Source organism: Meriones unguiculatus, chromosome 19, assembly GCF_030254825.1.
Source record: "Meriones unguiculatus strain TT.TT164.6M chromosome 19, Bangor_MerUng_6.1, whole genome shotgun sequence".
Lineage (NCBI taxonomy): Eukaryota > Metazoa > Chordata > Mammalia > Rodentia > Muridae > Meriones > Meriones unguiculatus.
The window spans coordinates 70,281,611-70,309,203 of NC_083366.1; the positions used below are offsets into that span (position 1 = coordinate 70,281,611).

The 27,593-nt window shown below is 39.8% G+C and overlaps 1 protein-coding gene across 3 annotated transcripts in view; it reads left to right on the forward strand.

The window, feature by feature from the left end:
• Alkbh8 (alkB homolog 8, tRNA methyltransferase) overlaps positions 1–24,185 on the forward strand; it is a 47,385-nt gene extending 23,200 nt beyond the window's left edge. For all 3 annotated transcript variants that reach the window (XM_060372498.1, XM_060372500.1, XM_060372499.1), the window contains 5 exons: positions 515–621; positions 5,416–5,567; positions 8,002–8,258; positions 15,520–15,669; positions 18,817–24,185. In XM_060372498.1, the coding sequence (XP_060228481.1) occupies positions 515–621; positions 5,416–5,567; positions 8,002–8,258; positions 15,520–15,669; positions 18,817–19,374 (1,224 nt within the window). In that variant the 3' untranslated portion in view covers positions 19,375–24,185. The remainder of the gene's footprint in view (positions 1–514; positions 622–5,415; positions 5,568–8,001; positions 8,259–15,519; positions 15,670–18,816) is intronic.
• The last annotated feature ends 3,408 nt before the right edge of the window (positions 24,186–27,593 follow it).

A 27,593-nucleotide genomic window follows, 5' to 3' on the forward strand; every position in this document is an offset into this window, starting at 1 on the left:
ATTATTTTTCCTTAGATTATTGCTTATTAACATTCTATTGATAATAAAATATGATACTTTTCTGCATTTGCTATGTACCAAACACCGTGGTTTATATCCATTATTTATTGTTTAATTCATGCATCAATCCTATGAGGCTTAAGGAAACCGGGGTGCAGAAAAGCTCCCTGCCTATGACACATGGCCCCTAAACTGAAGAAGCAGATTAGGAATGTGTCGGCTTAGTGTTCCCATGAGATCCTCACACTACCTGCCTTATAATTTCCTAGGTGTGATTCCCAGAAATGTGGATTTCTGAGCTTTACTCCAGTCTGGATCTTAGTACACAAATATGTTACCCCAGTAGGTCACCTGTCCTTATTGTATTGTATTAGAGGAAGTTGTCAGTTTCTTATCTATTAACGTAGAAATAAAGTCAGCATAAATGAGTAATCCTAACTCCTGTAGTGTATGAAATTAGACTCCGTATTAAGCTTACTTGGTGATAACCTTTCCACTCTTGATTTTCTCCAAGATTGTTATGGATTTTAAGCATCCAGAGGGAGCCACAGTACAAGTTATGCTACCTCGTCGGAGTCTGCTGGTGATGACAGGGGAATCTAGATACCTCTGGACTCATGGGTATGTACTGAGATAACCGGGGTGAGCGATGAGACGTTTTCTGCTTAGTGGAACTTCTTGTTCTTCTTTGTCTGGTTGTCTGAGCTGCTGAAGCCAAGTCCTGTGCTTGACACCAAGTCCTTTGGGAACAGACCTCCTAGGATGTATGCAGAGTTTGTTTTCCTTACATTTTGAAAAGATTTCAAATTTGAAGAAAAATCGTAAGTGTAATATAGCAAACTCACTTCACGTTTTACCTATAGATCTCAGTTGTGAACACTTTGCTATGACTTTTACTTTTTCTCATGGTATCGTCATTGTTTTTACTTAATCCTTTGAGAGCAACTTATAACATCATAATTCTCCTTCATTTTGGTGGAAATGCATTTTAATTTTTTTCTTTTCTTTTAAGATTTATTTATTTATTTTGTAAACAGTAGTCTGCCTTCATGTGAGCCTGCATGCCAGAAGAGGGCGGGAGATGTTATTACAGATGGCTGTGAGCCACCATGTGGTTGCTGGGAATTAAACCCAGGACCTTGGGAAAACAGCCAGTGCTCGTAACCTCTGAGCCATCTCTCCAGCCTGTATCTTATTAATTTTATTTTAAGGACAGAACATTATACTGCTAGAATTTATGTGTATGTGAGAAAGTATGTATACATGCAAAAATAATTAAAATATTGCTCAAATTTGTAGCCTACATATTTAAAATATTCAAGAAAATGATCATGTTATTGTATCAGTAACTTGTCTTTCATTTTATTTACTTATTTGTTATTTATTTTGTTTGTTTATTGAAGATTGAGCTTCTCTCATACAGTATGCCCTGACCATAGTTTTCCCTCCCTCCACTCCTCCCTGCTCCCTCCCACCTCCACTGTCCTCCCCACCTCGATACACTCCCCTTCTGTTTCTTCTTAGAATAGAGCAGATCTCCAAGAGAGTACAGCCAAATAGGACAAAACAAGATACAATAAGACAAGGCAAATGCCCTGTTTTGAGGTTGTATAAGGCAACCCAATGGGAGGAAAAGAGTCTCAAGAGCAGGCAAAAGAGTCCGGGATACACCTGCTCCTGCTGTTAGAAGTCCCACAGAAACACCAAGCTAACACCCATGACGTATGTGCAGAGGACCTGGGGCAGACCCATGCAGGCCTGTGCTTGCTATTTCAGTGTCTGGGTGCCCATGTGAACCCTGCTTAGTTGGTTCATTGGGCCATGTTCTCCTGCTTTCCTCCATTTCCTTTGGCTCCTAAAATCTTTCCTCCCCCACTCTGCTTCGTCAGGGTTCTGGGAACTAAGGGGAAGGACCTGATGGAGACCTCCAATTTAGACTTTAATGTGGGTCTCTGCTCCTGCTTCCATCTGCTACCAGAGGAAGCCTCTCTGATGACAAATATAAAAGAGGCCTGTCTATGGATATAGTATAGAATATTAATATTAATAATAATTATTTTTATTTTTATTTTTGCCAGTTGTGTCTTATTCTATCCCAATCTCTAGGCTATCCAGTCTCTGGTTCCTGGCCATCCAGGCAATGTAAGACATGGGCTCACTCTTGGGTTGGCCTCAAGTTAAACCAAATATTGGTTAGCTACTCCCACAAATTCTGTGCCACCGTTGCTCCTGCACTTCTTGTAAACAAGACAGACTGTAGGTCAAGGGTTGATGTCCAAGTTCCTCTTTCCATAGCCTACAGAGTACCTCCTCATGCCAGAGGGATTAGAACACAGGATGAAGGCTCCTCGACCTCTCTATATTAGTGAGCTATGTGGATGTTGTCCTTGGCAAGGGCCCCCACTGTCAGTTTTTCCCAGAGTGACCTGTCCTAATACCAGCCTGGGTTATGGAATCTGCAAAGGACGCCCTCAGCCAACAACACTACCAAATGCAACCCCGTCCCACTACTGTAAGCCTTGCCTGCTACAAGAGATTGCCAGTTCAGACTCTGGGTTCGCTATTACTAGGACTCCTCACAAGGGTCACCTTTACAGGTTCCAGGAAGTTTCCACTGGACACGGTTTTCACTTCATATCCATGCCTCCCAATTCGAGCTGTCTCTCCCTGCCTTCTCTCCCTTCTTCCCCTCCCACCTCCCCCACCTGATCACTCCTGCTCTTGCCCTTCCTCTGTTGTTGTGTGTCGTGCCCTCTGCACTCCCCAGATCTATTCTATTTCCTGTTCTCAGGGATATAGGTCCGTGCTCATCCTGTGGAGCCTTCTTTACCTGTCCTCTCTGGGTCTGTGGATTGTAGTTTATTATTTACTAACAGCTAACATCCTCTTATAAGTACATACATACGTATTTGTCTTTCTGCTCTCAGTTACCTCGGTCTGGATGACTTTTTCTAGTTCTACCCATTTGCCTGGTATCCGTTCTTTGGTAGAGGGATCTCCAGGTTGTTTTCAGTTTCTGGCTATTGTGCATAAAGCCACAATGAACATAACTGAGCAAGGATCCTGGCGGTAGGATGAAGTGCTCTTTGTGTCTATGCCAAAAAGTGAAGGAGGTAGTTTTTGAGGTAGATCGAACCCTAGCTCTTTGAGGACACATATTGTCCTCCGTACTGGCTGTAAGCGTTTGAGAGTTCACCAGCAATAGACCTTGCTGCACGTCCTCCCCTGCATGAGCTGTCGCTTGTTTATGGATCTCGGCCATACTGACAGGTGTGAGCTGGAATGTCAAAAGTCATTTTGATTTGCATTTTTCTAGTGGCTGAGGATGTTGAACATTTCTTTGTTTTTCGGCCATTTGAGATTCCTCTGTTGGGAATTCTCTGTTTAGACCTTTACCCCATTTCCTAATTGGATTATGTGGTTTTTTTATATCTAATTTCTTGAATTCTTTACATATTTTGGATATTAGACCTCTATCTGATGTGGAGGTGGTAAGTATCCTTTTCCTTTCTGAAGACTACCTCTTTGTCTAAGTGACAGTGTTCTTAGCCCTACAGAAGCTTTTTGGTTTGGTGAGGGCCCATTCATTCATTGTTGATTTTACTGCCTACACGATTGGTGGTGTTAAGAAAGCTGTCTCCTATACTAATGTGTTTTCAAATGCTACTTTATTGGGCGTTCCTTAAAGCTTATTACCTCCCTTCCAACCTCCCAACCCCAGGTAGGGGACAAAGAAGGTTGTGAGGGGAAGGGGATGTAGCCCTCTTTATTTCTTCCTGCTGGGTACGGTCAGAGGATTCTTTTGGGGGCAATATTAATATCCATCGTCAGGAAATCCGGAAGTTGAGGTAACCAGTAAAGTAGCAAGCCAGCAAGTGCAGCAAGTAGCCCTCCCGCACCTCCTCCAGGCCGCCACACTGCTCTCCTCTGCACTACGCCCCACAGAGTCCTCAGGGTTAGACTAAGCCGTGCTCTGCACGAGGCAGTTAACAGGTGTGAACAAACTAACATTCCCCCACTTGGAATCATAACAAAAGCATGTTTACATATCATAAACCGAAGCATCTACAATGCTAGGGACAACCTTGAGAATTGGGTTTAAGAGTTTGAGTCATAAACAAAACAAAACAACAACAAAAAGACAGATGACCTGATTTTGTTTATTTTGATGGCCACTAAAATATTTGCACTTTAAATAAATGCAATCTAATCCATTTTTTAAAGCATTTTTAGAATTTTGAGAATAAGCACTTTTTCTTTTTTGTTTCAGGCTCTTTGGGTTGTCGTTTCTTCCTTAACCTTTTTATAATAATGGCCTTGTAGTAAATGAGAAATACAGTTCCTTTGCATATATGTTGTGAAAACATTTCAGTCTCTTCTTGGAAATGCATAGCTTCTCCTCAGATTTTTATAAAACCCATTTTTCCTTGGGTTTTATAGGGGAGTACCTTTGCAAGTCAGGGCCAAGGTCTGTTGTACACATCACACCAAGTAACGGATGTCACTAGAGATTCACTTGCTGGGGTCGGGGGAGAACAAGTGCAATGAAAGGCCGTCTCAGGGTTAGGACCTGAGAGACGAGCAGGCCATGATGTCAGGGACCTTTGAAAGGGTCACATGTCACACTGGCAGCTGGTGATCATTTCGCTGCTGTGCTGAGTAATTGAAGGTGGGCGGGGACTGACAGTTTTGAAAATACATGTTACTAAATGTTAATAGTAGTTATTTATCAAAGTTTGGATTATAAGTAATATTAATGTTTAAAGCTGGTGTAAGGATTGTAAATTCTTTGTAATATTTTTTTATCATTAAGAGGTATTTATTTATTTTTTTTCCTTTTTTTAATTTTTATTTTATTAATTACACTTTATTCATTTTGTATCCCCCCATAAGCCCCTCCCTCCTCCCCTCCCGACCCCACCCTCCCTCCCCTTTCTGCATGCATGCCATTCCCCAAGTCCACTGATAGGGGAGGTTATCTCCATCTTTGTAATATTTTTAAGGGAAAGAAAAATAAATATCAACATTGTTTTTGAAGGTTGCCATTGACATTCATAACCTCCAAAGTGACTGATTGTGTGTGTGTGTGTGTGTGTGCGCGCTGCAGAAAGAGATAGAAGAAGAGGTAAGAGATAGTCAGAGATGGAGAAGAGAATGATAGAGAAAGGAAAATAAATAGTATACCAGTTACTGGGATGAGTATTAAGATCTTTGGTGAAAGGGAGAATAAATTGAAATAAGCATGCAGGCATAGGAAATGAACTTGGTAAAACAAAATCCCAACCTGCTATATGTACATTCTTTCCCAAGTACATTGTAATTTGCAGAGTGTCATAGATTGGAAAAGGTATGTTAATTCCAACATTTGTTGTGTTTCTTAAATATTGTTCTCACTAAAATGTTTATTGTCTTCAGAATTACTCCTAGAAAATTTGATACCGTTCAAGCATCTGAGCAGTTCAGAGGTGGAATAATCACCAGTGACATCGGAGACTTGACTTTAAACAAGAGGGGAATGCGAACATCGTTCACGTTTAGGAAAGTGCGGCGAATGCCCTGTAATTGTAGTAAGTCTCCACTTCCTCGTGTGCTGCGACAGAATAAATCTGCTGTGAAAATCCCTTAAGGCCATCAGTACTTAGAGAGGTTTTTCTTGGCTTCTCCAGTGACATCTTCTGTATTCGTCCTTGTGTTCGGCTTTCACAGCACTTCTCTGACTTCTGTCAGTGGTGTTTATGTTCTTCAAAGGCAGAGGCTATATTTTATCATTAACTTATCTGAAATTTGAGTGCCAAGAAAATGCTTTAGTTTTTAAAATAACAGTTAAGAGTGATTGTAGGGTGATAAAACATTATTCATGCAGAAATGGCTTTTGTTGGAAATGTTTGTCAGCCTTTTGCAATTTTTTTTTAATTTTAATTTTTTATATTAGTTACAATTTATTTACTTTGTATCCCAGCTGTAGCAACCTCCCTCACTCCCTCCCAATCTCACCCTCCCTTCTCCCATGCCCCTCTCCAAGTCTACTGATAGGGGAGGTCCTCCTCTTCTCTCTGACCCTGGCCTATCAGGTCTCATCAGGACTGGCTGCATTGTCTTCCTCTGTGGCCTGGCAAGGCTGCTCCCCCCTCAGGGGGAGGTGATCAAAGAGCCAGCCACTGAGTTCATGTCAGAAACAGCCCCTGTTCCCCTTACTAGGAAACTCACTTGGATACTGAGATGCCATGGGCTACATCTGAGCAGGGGTTCTAGGTTATCTCCATGCATGGTCCTTGTTTGGAGTATCAGTCTCAGAAAAGACCCCTGTGTCCAGATTTTTGGGTTCTGTTGCTCTCCTTGTGGGGCTCCTGTCCCCTCCAGGTCTTTCTATCTCCCCTTCTTTCATAAGATTCTCTGCAATCTGCCCAAAGTTTGGCTGAGTCTCAGCATCTGCTTTGATACCCTGCTAGGTAGAGTCTTTCAGAGGCCCTCTGTGGTAGGCTCCTGTCCTGTTCCCTGTTTTCTCCCTCTTCCACTGACCACCCCATTTGTCTTTCTGAGTGAGGATTGATCATCTATGCATTATTTTTAATCCCAGAAGGGAAGATGGAGATGAATGATTGCTTGTGTAGGTGATTATGGGAGTAAGTGGTGGCTTTTAATTTAGTTATTTTGAAAACGTGGAAGGATCTAAAAGGAACTGCTCAGGATGCTATTCTGACTTGTTTATATAAGTGTGTTGTTCCCTGGATTTATTTCTTGGACTCAACAAAAATTTCTTTTACTTCATAAATGATAATTTGTAATTAACAGGAATTAGAGAATGCTTTTTTCATATCACAGGTGTTTCAATTTGGAGTAGCCTACAACAGTAGCTGTTATATTTAGCTGTAATCATAAAGAACATTTTAAGTTATAAATCTTTTCTCTCAGGGCTAGAGAGATGGGTTAGCTGTAGCTCTTCCAGAGGACCTCAGTTTGCTTCTTCCCAGTACCCACACTGTTGGACTGTCAGGTCAGTTCCAAGGGATCTGATAGTTTCTGGCCTCCACAGGCACCTGTTTCCCACATGGTATATATAATCATATATACACATAAATTAAAAATACAAATAAATCTTCAAGAGCAAAACCTCTTATATCTTAAGATGATAATCCTGTTTTAAAAAACCTTAAAATTGCTTATTTGTAAAGCTAAAAACGAGTTTTTACTTTTTTTGCCAACAGTGTCAATGAGTTCGTAACGTGTGTTACTTTAAAGATGTTTAGGCGCGTGAAGCGTTTCACACTACTGGCAGCTTTATAAGCTACAGAATACTAAAGCAGAGCTCCTCTTCTATAGCTACTTAAAAATTTGGTTGAGAAAAGCAAATTTTTCTTTGTTGTGGATGCTTATTAATTGTAAGTGAAATGCTAAAAGCATTTGGGCTTTCTGTTTAGTTTGCAGGGTTTTTTTCCCCCTTTTTCTTTCTTCTTCTTCTTTCTTCTTTGGCAGTTTTATACATGTGTAATGAAGTTTGGTCCTTGACACTCACCATTACCCCTCCCCCACTGTCTGTCTTCTTCCCAACAAACTCCTACCCCTTATGTTTTTTGTTTTGTTTTTTTTGTTTGTTTGTTTTATGACTTACTGAGTTATGTTAGAATTACTTGCTTGAGCATGGATGTAGAATTATTTTCTGCAGCATGGACAATGTATCAGTGGTTACATTGCTGAAGAAAATGATAAGCCTCCCCCCTTCAACTACTCCCAGACCTTTTCCCATATATGGATTTTATTTGATACCATAGTCTTTTGAATAAAAATTAAACATTTACATTGCTTTACTTATTTAATAAGTCATTTTGTTATTATGATTGGTTGGTTGAGGTGCCGTCGCCCTCTGTGAGCCTAGGCAGCATGGGACTCACTGTGTAGTACAGAGTGTCCTCAAGGTCATGTTGGTTCTGGGGCTCAGACTCTCATTGTTGGGTTGTGGGTGTGCACCGCCACACCTGGACGCAGACCTTTTTCTCCTCATAGATTACGCCTCAGTTTGCGACAGACAGAGGAAGGCCACACCTCCCTCCCTCCCAGAGAGCAGTAAAGCAGCGTTGCAGCTAGAGCAAGAGCATGTCCATCATGTGTATGAAGAGATTGCGAGGCACTTCAGCAGCACGAGGCACAGCCCTTGGCCACGGATAGAGGAGTTCCTGAAAGCTCTGCCAAGTGGTTCCATAGTGGCAGATATTGGATGTGGAAATGGAAAGTACCTTGGCATCAACAAGGAGTTATATATGGCAAGTAATTCTACTGCACCTCTCTCTTTTTTTTTAATGTAAAAAAATGGGGAGGGGTGTTTATACATAAGTACTTTATTTAACATCATTTTCAATCCTCTCTCTCTCAATTCTAATTCCTCCCATGTTTCCCTCACTCTCTCAAGTTCATGGCCTCTTCTTTAACTGCTACTATTAAATAAATATTCATGTATATACATAAACATTCATATATTTACATATATGTATACATGTAGCCTGCTAAGGTAGCCTGCTGAGTTCATCTAGTGGTGTGTGTGTGTGTTTGGAGCTGACAACTTGAGATGGGATAACCTATTGGGGGTGTTTTCCCGGAAGAAGACCGATTCTCTCTCAACAGCCGCTAGCTGCCCCATACGTCTTCATGCAGGGACGGACACATCAGCATGCCACCCAGTGTTGTCATTGTTCACGTCTTGTGTAAGCAGCCGCATTGTTGAGATAGTATCCTATGTATTACATGGATCCACTGGCTGTCAACTAAAAAAACCTATGGCCCGTGGGAAAAAGTAGAATAGAAGGTGGGACATTCAGCAGGCAGAAAGGATTCTGGGATAGAACCAGGAATGGGAGATTCATCCGGGAAGATGTGAGTAGGATGGTGGAATGGTACCTGAGCAGAGGTAACCAGCAACATGGCAAAATATAGATTAGTATAAATGGGTTAATTTAAGTTATGAGCTAATTAGAGAAAAGCCTAGCTGTATGACCTAGGTATTTCTAAATATATTTTTCAGTCTCATGTGTCATTATTCCAGAAGAAAAAACTACCACAACATCCATGGTGCAGCTTCCCTGTTATATATAGAAAATGTTTTCTCACAGCAGATGTCCTATTTCCCTAGCTCTTAAAATCTTTTTGTTCCTCTTCTACAGTTTTTTTTGGGGGGTGGGGTTTATGCATCTGCTTTATCTTTCTTCTATTAGGATGTCCCAATAAGGAAAACCTCTCTATAAAATCCTTTCTGTAGTTTATAATGATAAAATAGTTTATTCATGATCATATTATAAAGTAAAATCTAAAAACAGGAAAAGTTGCAAAGAATATAATGCTCATATAGACCAAGGGGAATAAGAAAAAGAATTGGAGGAGTGTTAGACTAATGACTCAGTCGGTAAAATGCTTGTCATAGAAGCACGAGAACCCGTTTGATCCCCCAGCACCCACATAAAAAGCTGGGTATGATAGCACATGATTGCCTTCCCAGTGTTGGGGATGCAGTGCTAGGAGGATCCCTGGGGTGCAGTGACCAATGGGCCTAGCTGATTCAGTGAGCCCCAAGGATCGAGAGACTTTATCTCAAAAAACAAGATGGACACTTTCTGACAAAGGACACATGAGGCTGACCTGTGGCCTTCATACTTAAATGCAGACATGCACACTTACCCACATGTGTACATGTATACACATGTTTAAAAGAAAAAGAGAATGGGCATGTTTGTTAACTTTCTGCCGTGGACTAAATAATAGTAATACACTGTGACAAAGGACCACTGCAAGAAGAACACAAAGCTAGAAGCACTGTAAACTCTGGTTCCAAACGATCAGATATAAGTGTAACTCTTGCCCTTCATCAAAGAAGCTTCTTTTTGGAACAGATGAAGGCTACTATAGCCACAGCTAGTGAAAATGCGAAGAGCACCTGACGGTGAGTTGCTGGAAGCTGATACATCTTCAGCACAGCCCCACACCTGAATAGCGGAGACTTGATCTCCAGTGTTCGTTCGTTCAGAAAACGAGAGGGTTGTCTCAGACTTAAAATTACCAACGTCACTGTGCTACACTCAGGCTAAAGACATTTCCAGTTCTGCAGTTGCCTCCTTTCATTTGTTACCATTTCTTTGAGGCTCCTTGCTGTGTGAAGAAAGTTCTTTGAGTGTTCAGCATTGATGTAATATCCCTGTTATCACTTCTCTGTGACGACTGGAGAGTTTGTTTCTCAAGATTTGGGATGAAGAAAGAGAGAAGAAGGAAGAAGGGAAGGAGTGGAAGAGATTGCATGAGTGAATGAAGGAATGAGTCATTCAGTATCCAAATTATTGAAATATTTCTGGTTGCTGAGAATCTTGAGTTCTCCACACTTGATACTGTGCACCAACACAAAGGAAAAACTATTCCTGCTATTAAGGGAAGGTAGCGCTGACACAAAGAGGCAGATGAAAAGTAGCTTTCCATCTACATACAATATAATCATGTATTTAGTTCAGTTTAGTTTGTGAATAACAGACTAAGTTTTGCTCACATTGAAGTTGTTTTTCTTTTTTAATGTGTCATATAAAATTCCATCCTATAGTTCAAAGTAAGATAATCAAATCAGGCTTGATGATACCCGCCTATGGTCTCAGTTATTGTGGAGTGCTTGGGCTACCTCAGAAACAAACTGAAAAAAAGAAAGTATTCTGACAAAGTCTTACTGTATAACCTTTGCTGACCTGGAACTTGTGATGTCGATCAGGCTGGCTTTGAATTCATAAACCTCTGTCTGCCACTGCCTCCCAAGTGCTAGAGTTAAAGGTGTATGCCACCATGCTTGTCGATGTTCACTTCTTAAAAACTTCTTCAGACATGTTTCGTAGTAGACTCTGCTTTCTGGAGAAGAAAGAGAGAAGACATATTTATAAAATTAGAGATTAACACGGTATCATTTACCATATACTCCAATGAAATGCAGAATATTATTAAAAAATACCATGAAAAAATGGTCTTCTAAAAAGCTGGAAAACCTAGAAGAAATAGAATTTCTAAATACATACCATCCTCCAAATAAGAGCCAGAAGATATTGCAGACTCATTATAATCCATGAGATCAAAGCTATAATTAAAAGGCCTTCTCTCAGAGAAACACCCAAGACTAGATAGATTCACTGCTGAATTCTATCAAAATTTCAAGGAAAATCTCTGATTCTTTGTAATTTATTCTACAAAATAGAAAATGAAGGAACTCTGCCAAATCCTTTAGTAAGCAAGTATTATGCTGATCTAAAACAATATAAAGACAATAAAAGGAGAGCACTACAGTCAAATGTTTGGATGAGCACAGCTGGACACAGCAGTGTCCTTACTGAAGCTAGGGCTTCTCTGAACTTTACATATTGCACTTTGATTTCCTCACAGTGGGATGTTTTCTTTTTAAAAATATTTATTAGTTTATATTATTAATTGTGAGTGTGTGAGAGAGAGGGAGAGGGAGAAAGAGCGAGTGAGGGGGAGAGGGGAGAATGTGGATTGTGTGTGTGAGGGCACTGTTTATGGAGGCTGGAAGAGGTCACCGGGTTCCCAGGAGCTGGACTTAGAGGTGGTTGTGAGCCGTCTGATGAGGGTGCCGGGAACTAAGCTTGCATCCTCTGTGAGAGCAATATGTGCTCTTAAGCACTGAGTTATCTCTCCAACCATAATGTTTTCGTTACAGTTTTTAAGATCTTGTGTGTGTGAATATACTTTTTAAAAGCATTCACTTATTTTACGTGTATGGGTGTTTTGCCTGTGGGTATGTACCTGGATCATGTGCAGATCTGTTGTCAGATGCCAGTAACGGGCACTGGATACTCAGGAACTGGGGTGTGTAACACCAGCCACCATGTATGGGTGCTGGAAGAGCAAAGTAATGTCCTCTGCAAGTGTAGCAAGTCTCTTAACTGTTGAGCCATCTCTCTAGCCCAAATATTAATATACTTTTAAGCCCCTATTCAGAATTTGGTGAAAGAAATTCACCTGCCTGTTTTCCTGTTACCCTAACAGACCAGTTTATAATGAGTGCATTCATGTGTCGTTTCCCATAAATATTTACACTGTAGTTTATGTAATTTGATAGTTCATATCACCTACCTTCATTTTTATATTAACTGTCTTGAAGTCTCTGGATTTTAGACCTTTTAGTGACATGCCTGGATATATGGCTGTGTTCAGTTTGGTGCTATTGTAAGTTACCCTGCAGTGCTGCAGACTTTGCTGACTGGTGCTTTAGTGTGTGTGAGTTCTGGGTTCTGGGTTCAACCCTGTTGTGCACTTAGAATTTTCTTAGGATGCATTTCATGTTGAGTATATATGCTATAATTAAAAAACAAAAAGAAATCTTACTCTATATAAATATGTATATTGAAAGAAATTGTGACAAGAAAAAAAAATAAGGATTTGGGGGATGAGGAAGATCAGGATTTTAAATCCATGGTCTATTCTTGGCTAATTACTAACTTTCTTTGACATAAAATTCCATCATCTCCACAATGGAAATAAAACTAACTCAAAATATTTTCAACAGTTTGCCTGCGTGAACTCCAAACAGGTCAGTGGCTCTTAGCCTTGTTAGCTTTCCTGTAATGTGTGTTACTTAAAAAAATAATAATTTACTTGTTTTTATTTTATATACATTTCTGTTTTGTCAGCGTGTATCTGTATGAGCGTGTCAGATCTCCTGGAGCAGGAGTCACAGACAGCTGTGAGCTGCCATGTGGGTGCTGGGAGCTGAACCGGGGTCCTCTGGAGGAGCAGCTGGTGCTCGTAACTTTTGAGCCATCTCTCCAGCCCCGTTGTGTTACTTTTTAAAACACATTTTAGAAAAGTGATTATGAAGCTAAAAGGTGTGAACATTTTTATCATGATAGTTACACATAGCTTGACTAGTTGCTTTTTAAATGGTTGTGCCAGTTTGCACTATCAACAGCATTGTATAAGGAGAGTTCTGTCACACTGCCGTCACTGTGAGATATTTGCGCCATCAGCGGTGTTGTGTAAGGAGAGTTCTGTCACACTGCCATCACTGTGAGATATTTGCGCCATCAGCGGTGTTGTGGAAGGCGAGTTCTGTCACAGTGCCATCACTGTGAGATATTTCGGTAGTTCAGCTCAATGCAGTCCACTGTCCACTGCAAAAGGTATCTTTCCTTTCTTACCAGCTAAGATAAGCAACAATTACTTTCTTGTTCTAAAAGTTATGTATTTGGTAGTTAAATAGTATAAAATGGAGCTTTAATGATTTTTTAAAATGTTTTTGGCCTAGTTCCAAAATCATGTATTTAGGGTTTTGGTTTGTTTTATTTTTCCTTGAGAATTTTAAAAATAATGAAGTTACAGTTGGGTAGACGGCTCAGTGTGTCATACAAAGAAAAGGATCCGAGTTGAAGTCCTCAGGGTCCACATAAAACCCAGCCGTGGTAGCAGATGTCTATAACTCACTGTGCCCTTCACTAAGGTGAGAGATGGAGACAGGAGAATTCTGGGCCATGTGGCTTAAAGTAGGTGGGATGCAAGGACTACCATCGGGGCTATCCTGTGACCTCCACATGTGTGGTGTGGCACCCCTGCATGCCAGCATGCTCACACACGAACATACACACGTGCACACATAACACATACACAAATAGAGAAGAGTAAAGAAATATTTTTAAAGTTAATATGAATTTTTATGTACTTGATTTCGATGCAACACAATGAAATATGTAACTTCGCAAGAGTTTTTGAGTTCATGTTTTTGCTTATATATAAGCCGTCTTTCTACTCTGTTGTAGGCATTATGCAGAATCATTGTGAAGAAATTCAAATACTTGTTTATACATGGTGTTATAAAAGGAAAAGGGGAAAAGCATGATTCAACTGTGGTTTGTGAAGGACGACAGCAAAGGAGGTGAAAGTCTTGAGCCAGGCTGGGGCCACTTTGCCGTCCCTGGGAGGTGCAGCACGTTGTCTGTGCTTTCTGGTAGTGAGGAGGAACGCTGTGGACAAGTTGTCGAAAGCGTTAGCAGGAGAAGAGAGTTATTTCCTCTTATTTCACTGGGCTACTAGTCTGGTTTTCTTTGTGGTTCCTAGCAACTTTCTTCTAAATAACCACTGAGCCCTGCCTTTAAAGCGTTGTTTTACAGTCAGAGTGGATTTCTTTCTGTTGCCTTTTAGTAAGACTCAGCTGCCAGGCACAGGTCACAGCTGGGCTTACCTCTGGCTTAAGTGGAAGGAAATGTGGCGAACGCCGCACTCTGCGCATATCATTTGGGCCTGTGCTTACCGGCCGAGCTGTGCAGAATATGTGTGAGAGTAAATAGCCGTGTCCAACTGGGCGTGAGCCTTAGGCAAAAGGGAGGTTAGGGATGGCGATGGCCCCTTAGAGCATCCTGTATTGAACTCCACCAAGGAAAGATTGCTCATTGGGAATCTTTCCCATTTCATAAATTAAATCAGCTCTAAGGACTGAACAGAGACGTCGTTTAATAATAACAATTGAAATTGAGCACATGTATTAAATATAATTGGGAGAGCCTTGTGGATTAACTCAAACAAGAATTGTTTTGAAAAGAAAATTTTTGATATGAAAAATTCATATTCTTTATTTTTAGAAGGGCTGCAAAAGTCTTAAGAACCAACTTTTATTATAATGAAGAAATAAATGAGTAAATATGAGTTCAAACTGGCCCCTACTGTTGAATTAAATCTACCACTTTAATTACAAGTTTTAACAGAGAGAAAAGCATTGCTCATTATTGGATTGGGGTAAGGAAAAATGTCTCGGAATAATTATTAAATGATGGGTTAGCAGTTTTGAATTTTTTAATGTCTTCCATAGTTTACATGTACACATTACAGTTATGTGTATAGATGTGTGTGCATACACATGGGTATACATAGTACCTAAATAGTTGGATGTTTGTAAATATGTTACTAAACAGGGAAACTTACGCAGAAACAGCAGCGCTGCACTGAAAACGGGAAGCCCTTAGACACTTTGCCTAGAGATGATCATGGGGCTCATGGGGCTTTGCCTGCTTGGGGAGGTGGAAGTGTTTGCTCTGCTTGCTCTCTTCAGTGCACCGTTCATCTGTGCTGGCCTTCTTATACAGAAAGGTTTACACAGGCATAAATTCACAAACTGTCAACTCAGCCGCTTTGTTCTTTGTAAGGCTAAGCATTTAACACAAAAAAGGTTCAGTAGTTTTAAAAATCACAGTAATCTTTAACAGTAAAAAAAACAACAAACAACAAAAACAAACAGGGCTTCACACTGTAATGCTGGCTGGCCTTGCCTGACTTTGCCTCCCACTTGCTAGGATTAATGGTGTGTTCAACCATATCTGACCTAAGTATTTTTGGTGTGATAGTTGATTTTTCTGAATGACAGTCATGACTTTGTAGTGACTGCTACAACTTGGAATGTTCTTGTTGCCTTATGACTATGAAGCTGTGTAATTAATTTAAGGTATGCAATAAACCTCTTGTGATAGGTAAACTAAATGTTGTAAATTTCTTTTTCTATCACAGATTGGGTGTGATCGCAGCCGGAACCTTGTGGACATTTGTAGAGAGAGGCAGTTTCAGGCCTTCGTCTGCGATGCACTAGCAGTTCCCATCCGAAGTGGGTCCTGTGACGCTTGTATCTCCATTGCTGTCATCCACCATTTTGCAACTGCCGTGAGTGTTGCTTTTCCCTCTGTAAGAGCTTGTAACTAAAGTGAAAGGAAAAGTTTATGTGTGTGTGTATATATACAAACATGTACATACACACACACACACACACACACACACACACACACACACACACATTTATTTATAGACTTTTGTGAGTCAAAATAAGCCTTTCCTTCCTTAAATTTCTTTTCTTTCTTTTAGTTTTTTAGTTTTTGTCATGGTTTAAACATGAAGTATTCTACAAAAAGTCTTTTCTTGTTTTACTCATAACTGAACACATGTTAATAGTTGCTTTAATATATTCATTTATAATATAAGTCATTGCAAAATAATTGAAATGATAAGATACAAAATTTTTAACTTTACTTGCATTTATTTAATTTGGTGGTTGTGAATTGATATGTGTACTTGCCACAGGGTGTGTGTGTAGGTCTACAGAATAACTTTGAGGCTGAGGTCTCTCCTTTTACCACATGCATTCTGAGATTTGAGCTTAGGTCATCAGACCCTGGCAAGAGCTTTTACCCAGGAGCCATCTTTCTAGCCCCAAATATACAATGTTTAATTTTTAATTGCATTGGTTATAGAATCACTGTGTTTTTCTATGATATAACAGAACTAGTATATTTAATTTTGATTAACTAAACTTTGTCTCATATCCAGAAACTAGAGGGCAATAAGTACAAAGCTTTAAGATGGAAACATTGTATAAACTCAGTTTCATTTTCAAGTAGTAATCAGTTGATTTTTTTAATTTAAATTAATAGAATCTGTAACAAGTAGTAAATCAACTGAAGGAATATGAGAAACTTACAAAAACTTATGAAAGCAATAATAATAATAATTGTTAAATATGTTTTATTGGTTTTAGTCCATATAAAAACTAATATACCTGAATGATAGAAAGGTTATGGAGCCTACTCAGAAACTGAATTCAATTCTCAAATGCTGAGCCAGTTGTAGTGTTGAAAAACAGTATGCATTTAGAAAGTTGCAATATATAATTTTACATGTTTTATTTAAAAAAGGGTAGGTGGATAATAGTGAACAGATTATTTCTGCACAGACAGAGGCCATACTCAGTGGTTATTTGGTGGTAGGAAAGTATCTAAATCTAGTGAAAAGTAATAGATATCTCCTTTTCTGTCTGTAAAACCCGAGGGTAAAATTTTTGAGAATATGTAAGCAATTGAAAACAGACTGTGACAATTAGCTTTTCTGGAATGAAATGGTATTTTCCTTACTTCCTTTTTTTTTAAGCTTCCTACTTTTTTAAAATTTAATTTTATATATTTATTTATTATAATTTGTTCACTTTGTATCCCCACTGCAGCTTCCTCCCTTGTCTCCTCATAGTCCCACCCATCTTCTCTCTTTTCTCTCGCTATGCCATTTCCTAGTCCCCTGATAAAGGAGGACCTCCTTCCCTTCTATCTGACCCTAGCTTACCACGTCTCATCAAGGCTGGCTGTATCATTTTCCTCTGTGGCCTGGCAAGGCTGCACCCCTAGGGGGAGGTGATCAAAGAGCCAGCCACTGAGTTCATGTCAGAGATATCCCCTGCCCCCCCCCCCCCTTTACTAGGGAACCTGATGGGCTTCCTTTGAACGGAGGGTCTAGTTCCTGTCCATGCATGGTCCTTAGTTGGAGTATCAGTCTCTGCAGGGCCCCCTGGGCCCAGTTATTTTGGCTCTGTTGCTCTCCTTATGGAGTTCCTGTCCCCTCCAGGTCTTTCTATCTCCATCTTCTTCCATAAGGATTCCAGCACTCTGCCCAAAGTTTGGCTGTGAGTCTCAGTATCTCCTTCGATACCCTGATGGGTAGGGTCTTTTAGAGGTCCTCTGTGGAATGCTCCTGTCTTGTTCCTTGTCTTCTCCTATTTCTGATGTCTACCCTGTAGAAGTGATAGTTGTAAAGAATCCATATAACTATGAAAAACATACTTCAGAGTTAAATAAGTCATTTGCCACTGAAAAAGAAGGATGTCATTAAATCCATTTCTTTCTCTATCTATCTGTCTGTCTATCTGTCTATCTATCTATCTATCTATCTATCTATCTATCTATCATCTATCCCTGTCTTTCTCAACAGTAAACACCCTTTCTTTTACATATACTAAAATATTCTTGAACTTACGAGGTGACTCAGTAGTTCAGAGCACATTCTGTATAAGCATAAGGACAAGAGTTGAGGTCCTGACACCCATATAAAAGTTGGGCACAGTCCTCACACACACCTGTAATCCCAGTGCTAAATATGACAGAGATAGGATTATTGTTGGGGTTATTGGCTGATAGTCTAGAAGGAAAAAGCTAGTTCTAGGATCAGGAGACCCTTTGTTGAAAGGGAGCAAAATGCACAGTGATAGAGGTGGACTCCTGGTGCCTGTAGTTTTGAAGCTTTGGTCATGAGTACTTTCAATATACTTCATGGTAGATTTATTATTATTGTTATTATTGTTATTGTTCTTAAATTCTGGCTATTTTATTAAATGGATTCTTGTCTTCCAAAGAGAAGTAAATTAAGACCATCAAGTACATATAAGCTGATTACTTTAGCTCTTTAAGGATTGGCTTTCTGTTTTTTTTGGGGGAGATTATAGCTACATAATTTCTGTCCCTCCCTAAGGTCTCAAGTTAAGCTGGGTTTATATCTGGGCCATCATACCGTGCACACCTTCAGTCATCTTCTGTCTCTCCAGCATTGTTTGATTGCTGAAACCTCCGCTTTGCTTTCTAACTTCCTAGCTGCTCCTTTGCTGAGTTTTTTGGAATTTCACCCAGTGCACATGCAGTGTGGGAACTGGAGGATGCCTTGAGGGGAGTTTGCATGTAGCCTTTGGAGGCATTTTTCTCTAGTTCCTCCTTCATCTATGATTCTGACCCCTGTATTTCAGCTGCTTGATTTCTCTGTTTTGAGAGCCTGGTGTCCTTAGGCCAGTGAATCTTCTGTTTTCTGCATGTGTTTTATTCCCCCTCACTGTGAATTAAATTTGCTCAGGTCCAGGCTATAACTTCCTTACCAGTACCTTAGCCAGCTGCTTTATGTACAGTGTTGAGCATCTGCAGACAGTCCTATATTTAATTATGTTTCCTACTTTCTCTCTCTGGGTTGATAAGTGACAGTCATTTCATTTTAAATGTTTTTTAGGAGCGCAGAGTGGAAGCTCTTCAAGAAATTGCTCGTCTCCTGAGACCTGGTGGGCAGGCGCTCATTTATGTCTGGGCAATGGAACAAGAATATAAAAATCAGAAGTCCAAGTATCTTAGGGGAAACAGAATCAGCCAAGGAGATAAAGAGGAGATAAACAGTGACACACCCGTGGAAGAATTACTAGAAAATCAAATGCCTGATGGGGTCAGCGAAGACCCAGCATTGTCTGTCCCTTCCACTAATAACATCAAGAAAGGAGGGTGTAAGTCAAGGAACGTTCCTAATTCTGAGCTTCCTGTTCATAGAAATAGGACTTCTTTTCATTCTCAAGATGTGCTGGTTCCCTGGCACCTCAAGGGAAACCCTGGTAAAGGCAAGGTTGTTGAGCCATTTGGCCCAGCAGGATGTCCTGATCCCAGTCCTGTGTTTCATCGTTACTACCATGTTTTCCGTGATGGAGAATTGGAGGCTTCTTGCAAGGCTCTGGGTGATGTTAGCATTCTGCAGAGCTATTATGATCAGGGGAACTGGTGTGTTATTCTTCAAAAGGTCTGATCATTTACATGAACACATCATGTATAAAGAAAAATGGTTGTCTGTTTTTTTAAAGGAGGCTAAATTATCCTTTTAATGAGAAAACTTTGGGAACATTACTGAAGGAGAGCTGAGAGCAGAGATTACTTAGGTAACAGTCTGTCTGCTTCTGTTGGCTGACTTCGTAAACATAGGTTCCTGTTACATGCCTTCTGAGTATGGTGTTTAAAAGTGATTGGCGTTAACTTGTGAAAAGTCTGTGATGTTTGTCTAAGTGTATAGCATTTTCAAGAAGCTTTTGTAAAGTGTTTATAAAGCTCCTAACATATGTAGGATCATAACAGTGCAGTAATGTGAGCTTTCAATGAAGTGAATAGGAAATTATCTGAAGTTTTATCTGCATCTGTTTGTTCCCCAAATTATAATAACTTTTTCACTGCATCTTTCTATCACATTGTGGATGCCCAGTAAAACTTTAGCCAGATGATTCTCAGAAATTAATTGAAAGTTCATTCAACAGATAGTCATTAAATTAATACCATGTACTTGAGTACTATTAAGTACTAGGAATGGAGCTGTGAACAATAAAGGAGGTTGAGATGTAGCTCAGTTAAAGAAGCAGTGTTTATCATTGAGGCCCTGGACTTAATGCCCATTACCACAAACACACAGACCAGCAGACAACAAGAGCAAAGCCCCTGTTCCCTAGGGAGCTACTTACTAAAAGGGAAGCTGACAAAAGCAAGCAAGTAAGTACACACTGTATCCCTGGTGAAAGCAACGCCATTTAAAGAGTAAATTGGAGGATGGAGGGAATATTAGTCTGTGAGCAAAAAGTTATTTTTAATGGCTGAAATAACTATTAATCCTGACTGATTTATTACCAGAAATCACTATTCCTGGTACATTGGTCCAAGCTCTAAAGACAACTCTAATAGTTTCCTTTAATAGTTAAATTACAAAAGCTAAAATGTTTTCAGCCACATAAAACTGTGCTCTTGCCGTCACAATTGGCTATTTCTATTTATTCATAGATTGTCCCAATTCAGGATAAGGAAGCATTTTTATCTAGTCAGTGAAACCAAAACCATGCTCTTGGAAAGTACTAGTAAGATTGATCAATATCTAGCCAGATTGAGTTGACGAGGAGGAAATTTTTGTCATTTTTGTAATTGGTTCAATCAAAAAACATCATTAAGAGTAATATGTATGTTTTAAGACTATCTCTTTATTAAAAAATGTTTATAATTGATAGGTATTCTCACACTGACAAAACGAGCCAATTCAAGCCAAATTAAAGTATGAAGGCAGGTTTATTGAGAGCAGCTCTCAGATTGGCTCACCAGTCTCAAGAACAGGGCTAGGGAAGTCATGCAGACAGGGAGACAGAGAAGGGGGGTGGGAAGAGAGAGAACTGAAATTTCTAGGTTGTATAGCGCAGAGATTCTGGGGGAGAGGAAGCCCAGCCCCTGGGCTGGAACGTTCAGCATAGAAGTCAGGGAGTGCTAGCCGTGGCCTGTAACAGGTAGGGACTGAGGGATGCTGTGTGGATCTGTAAGCCAGGTCTGCTTTGATGTGTTAAAGTGGCACCCCAGCCACTTGTCCCTAGTCTCAACCCAACGATAAATAACAGGTTTTTAAAAATTATTATTATTATTTATTACAATTTATTCAGTTTGTGTCCCGGCTGTGGCCCCCTCCTTTTTCTTCTCCCAATCTCATCCTCCTCCCCGCATGACCCTCCCTTAGAGGAGACCAACAGAGCCATAAAAACTGAATCCTGGGGGCCGTGAGGAGACTGATACCCCAACCAAGGACACTGCATGGAGAGGACCTAAAACCCTGCTCAGATGTAGCCCATAGAATCAGTCTCCAAGTGGGGTACCTTGTAAGGAGAGTAGGGACTTTCTCTAGCATGACTCAGTGACAGGCTTTCTGATCACCTCCCCCTTTGGGAGTGCAGCCTTGCCAGGTCACAGAGGAAGATAATGCAACCAGTCCTGATGAGACCTGATAGGCTAGGATCAAATAGAAGGGGAGGAGGACCTCCTCTGTCAATTTTTTTTTTTAATGTAGTAGCATTCTTTCAAATGAGACCTCTTTTTGATATATAATTTTTTCTTTTGTTTTTTTGAGAGGATCTCAGGTAGTCCAGGTTGGTCTCATCTTGCTAAGGATAATCTTGAACACTTGATTTTCCTGTTTTCATCTGGGATTGCTTGTACCTCCACAGCAGGCCTAACTATAGTCTGTTTATACACACACACACACACACACACACACACACACACACACACACACATATAAATTGGTGCTGGTTATATATTAAAGCAGCAGTTCTCAAGCTGTGGGTCATGATCCCTTTGGAGGTTTAACTGTCCATAAGACCATTGGAAATATTAGATATTTACATCATGATTCATAACGGTAGCAAAATTACAGTAATGAGGTAGCAACAAAAATAAATTTGTGGTTGGAGGTCGCTACAACATTAAAGGGTTGCAACATTAGGAAAGTTGAGAACCTCTGTGTTAAAGAAACATATAGAGCAGTGAGATGGCGTAATTGATTCAGGAATTTGCCAACAAGACTGACACCCTGAATTCAGTCCCCAGGACTAACATGATAGGAGGGGAAAACTCACTCCCACACATGCATTTGCATGCACACACACACACACACCCATGCACAAATACATCCACACATACATACACATAATTGTCAAACGCTCACACACACACCTTTTTTTTTTTTGAGGCAGGGTTTCATGTTGTAGTTCTGGCTATCCTGGAACTAGCTGAAATGCCCAAGCTAGTCTAGAATGCACAGAAGTCTGCCTGCTTCTGCCAAGTGCTGGAATTAAAGACATTTACCACCATGTCCACCTAAATACATTTTTTCTTAAAAAAAGAAAAAGAAAAAGATACATTTTAGCTAGCCCTAAATCAAAGTTTGAAAATTGTGTTTGTGAATTTAAGTTTCCAGGTAAACAAGTTAGTCATGTTGACTGATCATAAGAAAAAAACTTTTAAATGTATATTGACTCTTTAAGCTAAGTTGAGTATTTCCTTATTTTGGGTTATTTTAGAAATAAACTTAAAGGCAGGGATTGGGTTGTACCTATAGTTTCATCTGCTTAGAAGTCTAAGCCTCAGAGTTCAAAACTGTCCGTGGTTACACAGTGAGACCCTGTCTAAAAAGAACAAGTAAAACAGAGAAATCTGTTTCTTCTGTCATTTCTATAATTTCTTCTCTTTTGAAATGGCATCCTTGGGTGTCAGTCAAGAGTATAGTAAGAAATAAGTCCAGTGACCCTTCTGGGCCTAAATGCAACTTACTGCATGTTTTCTACCTGTAGAATTAAGAAGCATATATGAAATTTTTTGTTATAACCCATTTCTAGTAGCTCCAGGCTGCCTAGCTATACCTTTGTGATTGGAATTTTCTTGAGACTAAAGAGGAACTGCCAGTGTGAAAATCTAGCTAGCCTCCTGCTAAAGTCTTTAGTAGATAACATTTTAATTTCTTCCTAAAACAATTGTTACAAAGTAAGAGAAAATGTAAACTATAACTGACAATTGGCTTTTTTCAGTTATGACTATAATTATGAAGAATTCTTTAGTTAACGAAGTGTTGGTTTAATGTTCCTGTGGAATGTATACAATTTACCCTTGTTCATTCAAATGCTGATTTCTCTACTCCACTATCTGGTTTCAATTGGGACGTTGCATTGTGATGCTTATGCTAAGCATCACCTGTCTCAAGTTTGTGTAAACATGCTACCATTTGTTCTCTGTGTTGCCAATGAAACAACCAGCCAGTGCTGAGCAATGGAGAGAATAGTGAAGGACATCCTGGTCCAGATGGGAGGAGAAAGAAGGTAGTGGGAGGAGAGATCCAAGAGGAGAGGACCAGGAAACATCAGAAGACATAAACTGGACCTAAGATATGACTAAAAAGCAAGTATAATGTGGAAAATCCGAATGGGAGGAAGCTATGAGGGCTTGAAGGTTTAGGATGGAGTAATTATTGCCTAGCGTTGTGCTCTAGATTAATTAAATAAATCATAGTCCTTGTGTGAGTATACAGCTGTTTATCTAAAAGGCAAATCAATATTAAATATTAATAATCATCAACAATGAAGGAAAGGCTCTCAAGTTTTAAGAGAGAGTATCAAGATACTGTATTATGTTGGGTGTCATAATTTACTCTTTTGCTGTTTATCAGCTTTTGAATGAAAGTTCCTGGGCGATGAGGGGAACAGTAATTTGGTTAGAAACATTAGCTTCTTCATATAATTTTAAAATTATAATTTTGGATGTCCTGTTCAGATCAGAATCTTGTGAGATAAAGGCTTAGAAATAATAATAGCAATTTGATTCATGTTTACATACTTGAAGGATTTTAACTAAAATATTGAAAATGTTAAGTTGTCATAATCTGGTGACAGCTGTGAGCCTGCTTTGCTCTTTTAGGAACTGACTTCTTACACACTTTCGTAGCTGTGTCTGACCTGAAGTAGATTTGTCTTGTTATATATTGTGGTCTGAATGAAAATGTCCCATCATAGGCACATGTATTTAACTCCTTGGTCCCAGGTTGATGGTGCTGGTTGGGGAGGTCATTGAGTGGTTACGCCGGGGAGCCTTGCTGCAGAAATTACTGCTGAGGGCTTTAAGGACTTGTGACCTTGTCCCACTTCCTGTTTTCTCCTTCTGCTTCCTGTGTGTGGTTAAGATGTGGTCCCTCTGCTTCCTACTGTATCCACCTGCTGCCACGATGGACTCTTCATTCCAGTGAAACTACAGAATAAAATAAACTTCCTTTATAAATTGCGTTTTGCCATGGTATTTTATCACTGCAATAAAAAGTGACTAATACACATTTTTAAGACAGTATTTTCAGGTGACACATACTTAAAACTGAACGCCACCACTGAGCTGTTAGAATTTGGCAAATATGTATCATAGAAAATAATAATAATTGCAGTTTCATTAGACGGATTACATGAGATATCATGACTGTTTCAAACATTGTACTCTTTACACAATGGGCAATACTTGTCAGCTGTTCTGTCCTCATCTCCTGCCCTAACTTTTTCCTTTCCTCACTTATTTGTGTGTGTAGTCAGTTTGGTGTTGGCATTCATTAATGCATTCCTGTGATTCTTTAATTGTTAAGTACTGATTTCCTGTTGCACCTCAGGCATAATTCTTCTTGGAGAGAGTGGTGTATACTCAGTGGAGTGTTGTGGGATGAGCAGTAAGCAAAAAGCATAATCGATAAACATACATTTTGATCTGAAGTGGCATTTTTCCCCACAGAGAAAACAAGACTTAGATCAGGAAAGGAAGTTAAGGGTGAGAAAGCTGGTGGGTTCCAACTTCTGAAATGTTGTGGATGATTCTCTAAGATGACATTTAAGTGAAGACTTCAATGGTTGGGGAGTTAGTTATCTACTTATATGGGGAAATAGAATTTCAGACAGAGGAAAAAATCTAGTGTAAAGTTCTAAGGCCAAAGTGAAGAACTGCAAGGAAGAGGTGTGTCTGTAATAGAGAGTGAGAATCTGCCATGTGTTCATGGATTCAACCAACTGTACACTAAAACCATTAGGAAAATAATTTTACCTATGCTGAGTGTGCACATGCTCTTAGTATTTCTCCCATAGTCATGATGATTGCTCTTGATTGCTACTTTGAAGGAATTAAGAATCACCAGGAGACAGACTTCTGGACATACCTGTGAGCTCAGGAAGGGTTCATTCTCAGAATAGATAGCTCCTTCCTATAGGCAGCCCAGATATGAAGAGGTCTGAGGAGAATGCAGTTTCCCCTACATGCGTTCGTCTTTCTTTCTGAGTGTCTGTTACTGCAGTTGCCATCCTCTGCTGACAGTTTCTTTTGCTTTCCAAAGTGAACTGACTGTGATTCTCCAAGGACTACTATATCAACTTGATGGACTGAGCAACCAGTGGGTTCTCTCTCTTTCCAGTATGCAGATGGCCCTTAAGTTTAACAACCTCTATCATGTAAACCAATCTAACAAGGAACCATTATATAGTGAACATACGTTCTGTTATGTTCCTCTAGAGAAGCCCATTCATTATTGTAGTAACACTAGTGTAATTATATGCATAGCATATTTATAGTGTGCTAAGTACTATAAGTAAGCTAAAGTTCATTTAAAGTATACAAGAGGATGTGTGACAGGTTTATTCAAATTTCATTATATGTATAATGGATTTTTGCCTCTTCTGGAGGTCCTGGAACCACCCTACCCCTCCAGATACTGAAGGATGGTGCCAGATGGAGATAAGATCAGAGACAATATATGTCAAAACACCTTTGGTTATCATTCTGAAATTGCAAGCTCTTTGAAACAAGTGACATCTGAGCCCTGCTCTGGAGGGTACTTCTGGCTCTGTCTGATGCTTAAGCTGTAAAGGAAGAAGAGTGGAAGCAGAGGCGCCAGTGGGGAAGCTTCAATACAGCCCAAATGAGAGGTGAGTATTGCCTACGACAGCAAATATATTTGCATTGAGCATAGGAGAACAGTATGCTTTGGGTTCTGGATTTGGAAATAGCAAGAGTTTCTGATTAATTGGTAATGTTGTGTAAGAGAGTGCAAGGGGCCCATAATGCCCACACATTTAACATGTGGAACTTCTTCGTGGTTTCTCCAGTCTGTTTCCCAGACTTTCCATTCTTCAGTCCAAATTCAATTTAAATTCATCCTTTTCTTCTCTCTGGTGCCAGACAGGGGTCTCTAATTGTGCAAATGTTCCATATAACGCAATATATGCAGACAACATTAGCGGTTACTGTAAGCGCGGGTGTTCTATTAGCTGGTACAGGGTATTTAATTATTGTACATAGCAAAACCTAAGAGCCTAATATAGGTATTGAATTTGTCAGATACAGGGAGGTGTGTCCTGAAGAGGTGCAGCTTGGGTGTGCTCTCTAAGAAGCCTCCATAGATATAGATGCTAAAGAGTAGAAGGTTCCTGCCTATTTTAAGGCAAGTTGTTGGGGAGAAGTCCTGTAGTCTTTGCTCTATGACCCAAGGCAAAGTGAGCTGGGTGGCCTGGAGCCTACCCCACCATAAAGGTGAAATGGTTAGGCCCCTGCTGCCCTGGCTTGGAGCCCTCCCCAACACATACACCATCAGGGTGACTGGTTCAGTCTGTCAAGGATGTAGGGGAGGAGCTAGATACTTCTTTTTATAAACAATTGGATCTTTAATAGATCTCTCCTCTCTCTCTCTCTCTCTCTCTCTCTCTCTCTCTCTCTCTCTCTCTCTCCCCCTCTCTCCCTCTCTCTCTCCCTCTCCCTTTCTCTCTTGGCTTGGAAGGGTATTTATGGAGGAGCTCTGGGTAAGAAATAGGGATCCTCTCTTTGGGGTTGCTGAAACAACAGAGAAGCAGCTGGCAGGACACAGGTAAAACAGAATTCTAGGAAAGAGAGCTAAGGAGCCTTCTTGTGTTTGGAGGAGCTCAACAAAAAGGTAGACTAGCTAGGAATAATGATACAGATAGAAAAACTGTATAATCAGTCTTATCAATAGGTGTTTTGTATATGGTTCGGAAAAATAGTTAACTGAGTTAGCAGATTTTTACCTCAGTTTACACCTCCCATGTCTTTTTGGGTATAAATCTTAGATGACTTAAACAGTTATGATTTACTGCTGAGTAGTAGGATATGTGTGAAAATGGGAGTAAACAGAACACAGAGCAACAGTTGTGACCATAAATTCATTTAGGGACCATTAGACTGAGACAAACACACATTCAGGGACTCCACATGATGTAAGCAGCAGGGTAACAAGCAACTGATACTGCTTTATTTTCAGTAAACCAGAAAAAAACATGCTTACCTAAGAAGAGCAAGGCATGCTGAGCATAACTTTCAAATGCCCTCTGTAAGAAGAAAGAGGAAATAAATAGTGACAAGGAAAGGTTGCTCCAAGCTCTTTTGCTCCCTTACCTGATGTGGCTCTATTTATAGGTTCCAAAACCTTTACAACAACAACAAAAATCTGTGGATGAAAAAATATATATATATGTCATTTCAGACCACAAAATCTCATCTTCACTTTTTCAGAAAAGCAAGTAAAGCTTTTATTGATCATTAAAACATGAAAAACAAGCAATCAGTGAATTAAAAAAAAAAAAAAAAAAAAGTCTTCTGTGCCTTTCAGTCCCCAGAAGGGAAATTGGGGCTTTTTAGAAAATAAAATCT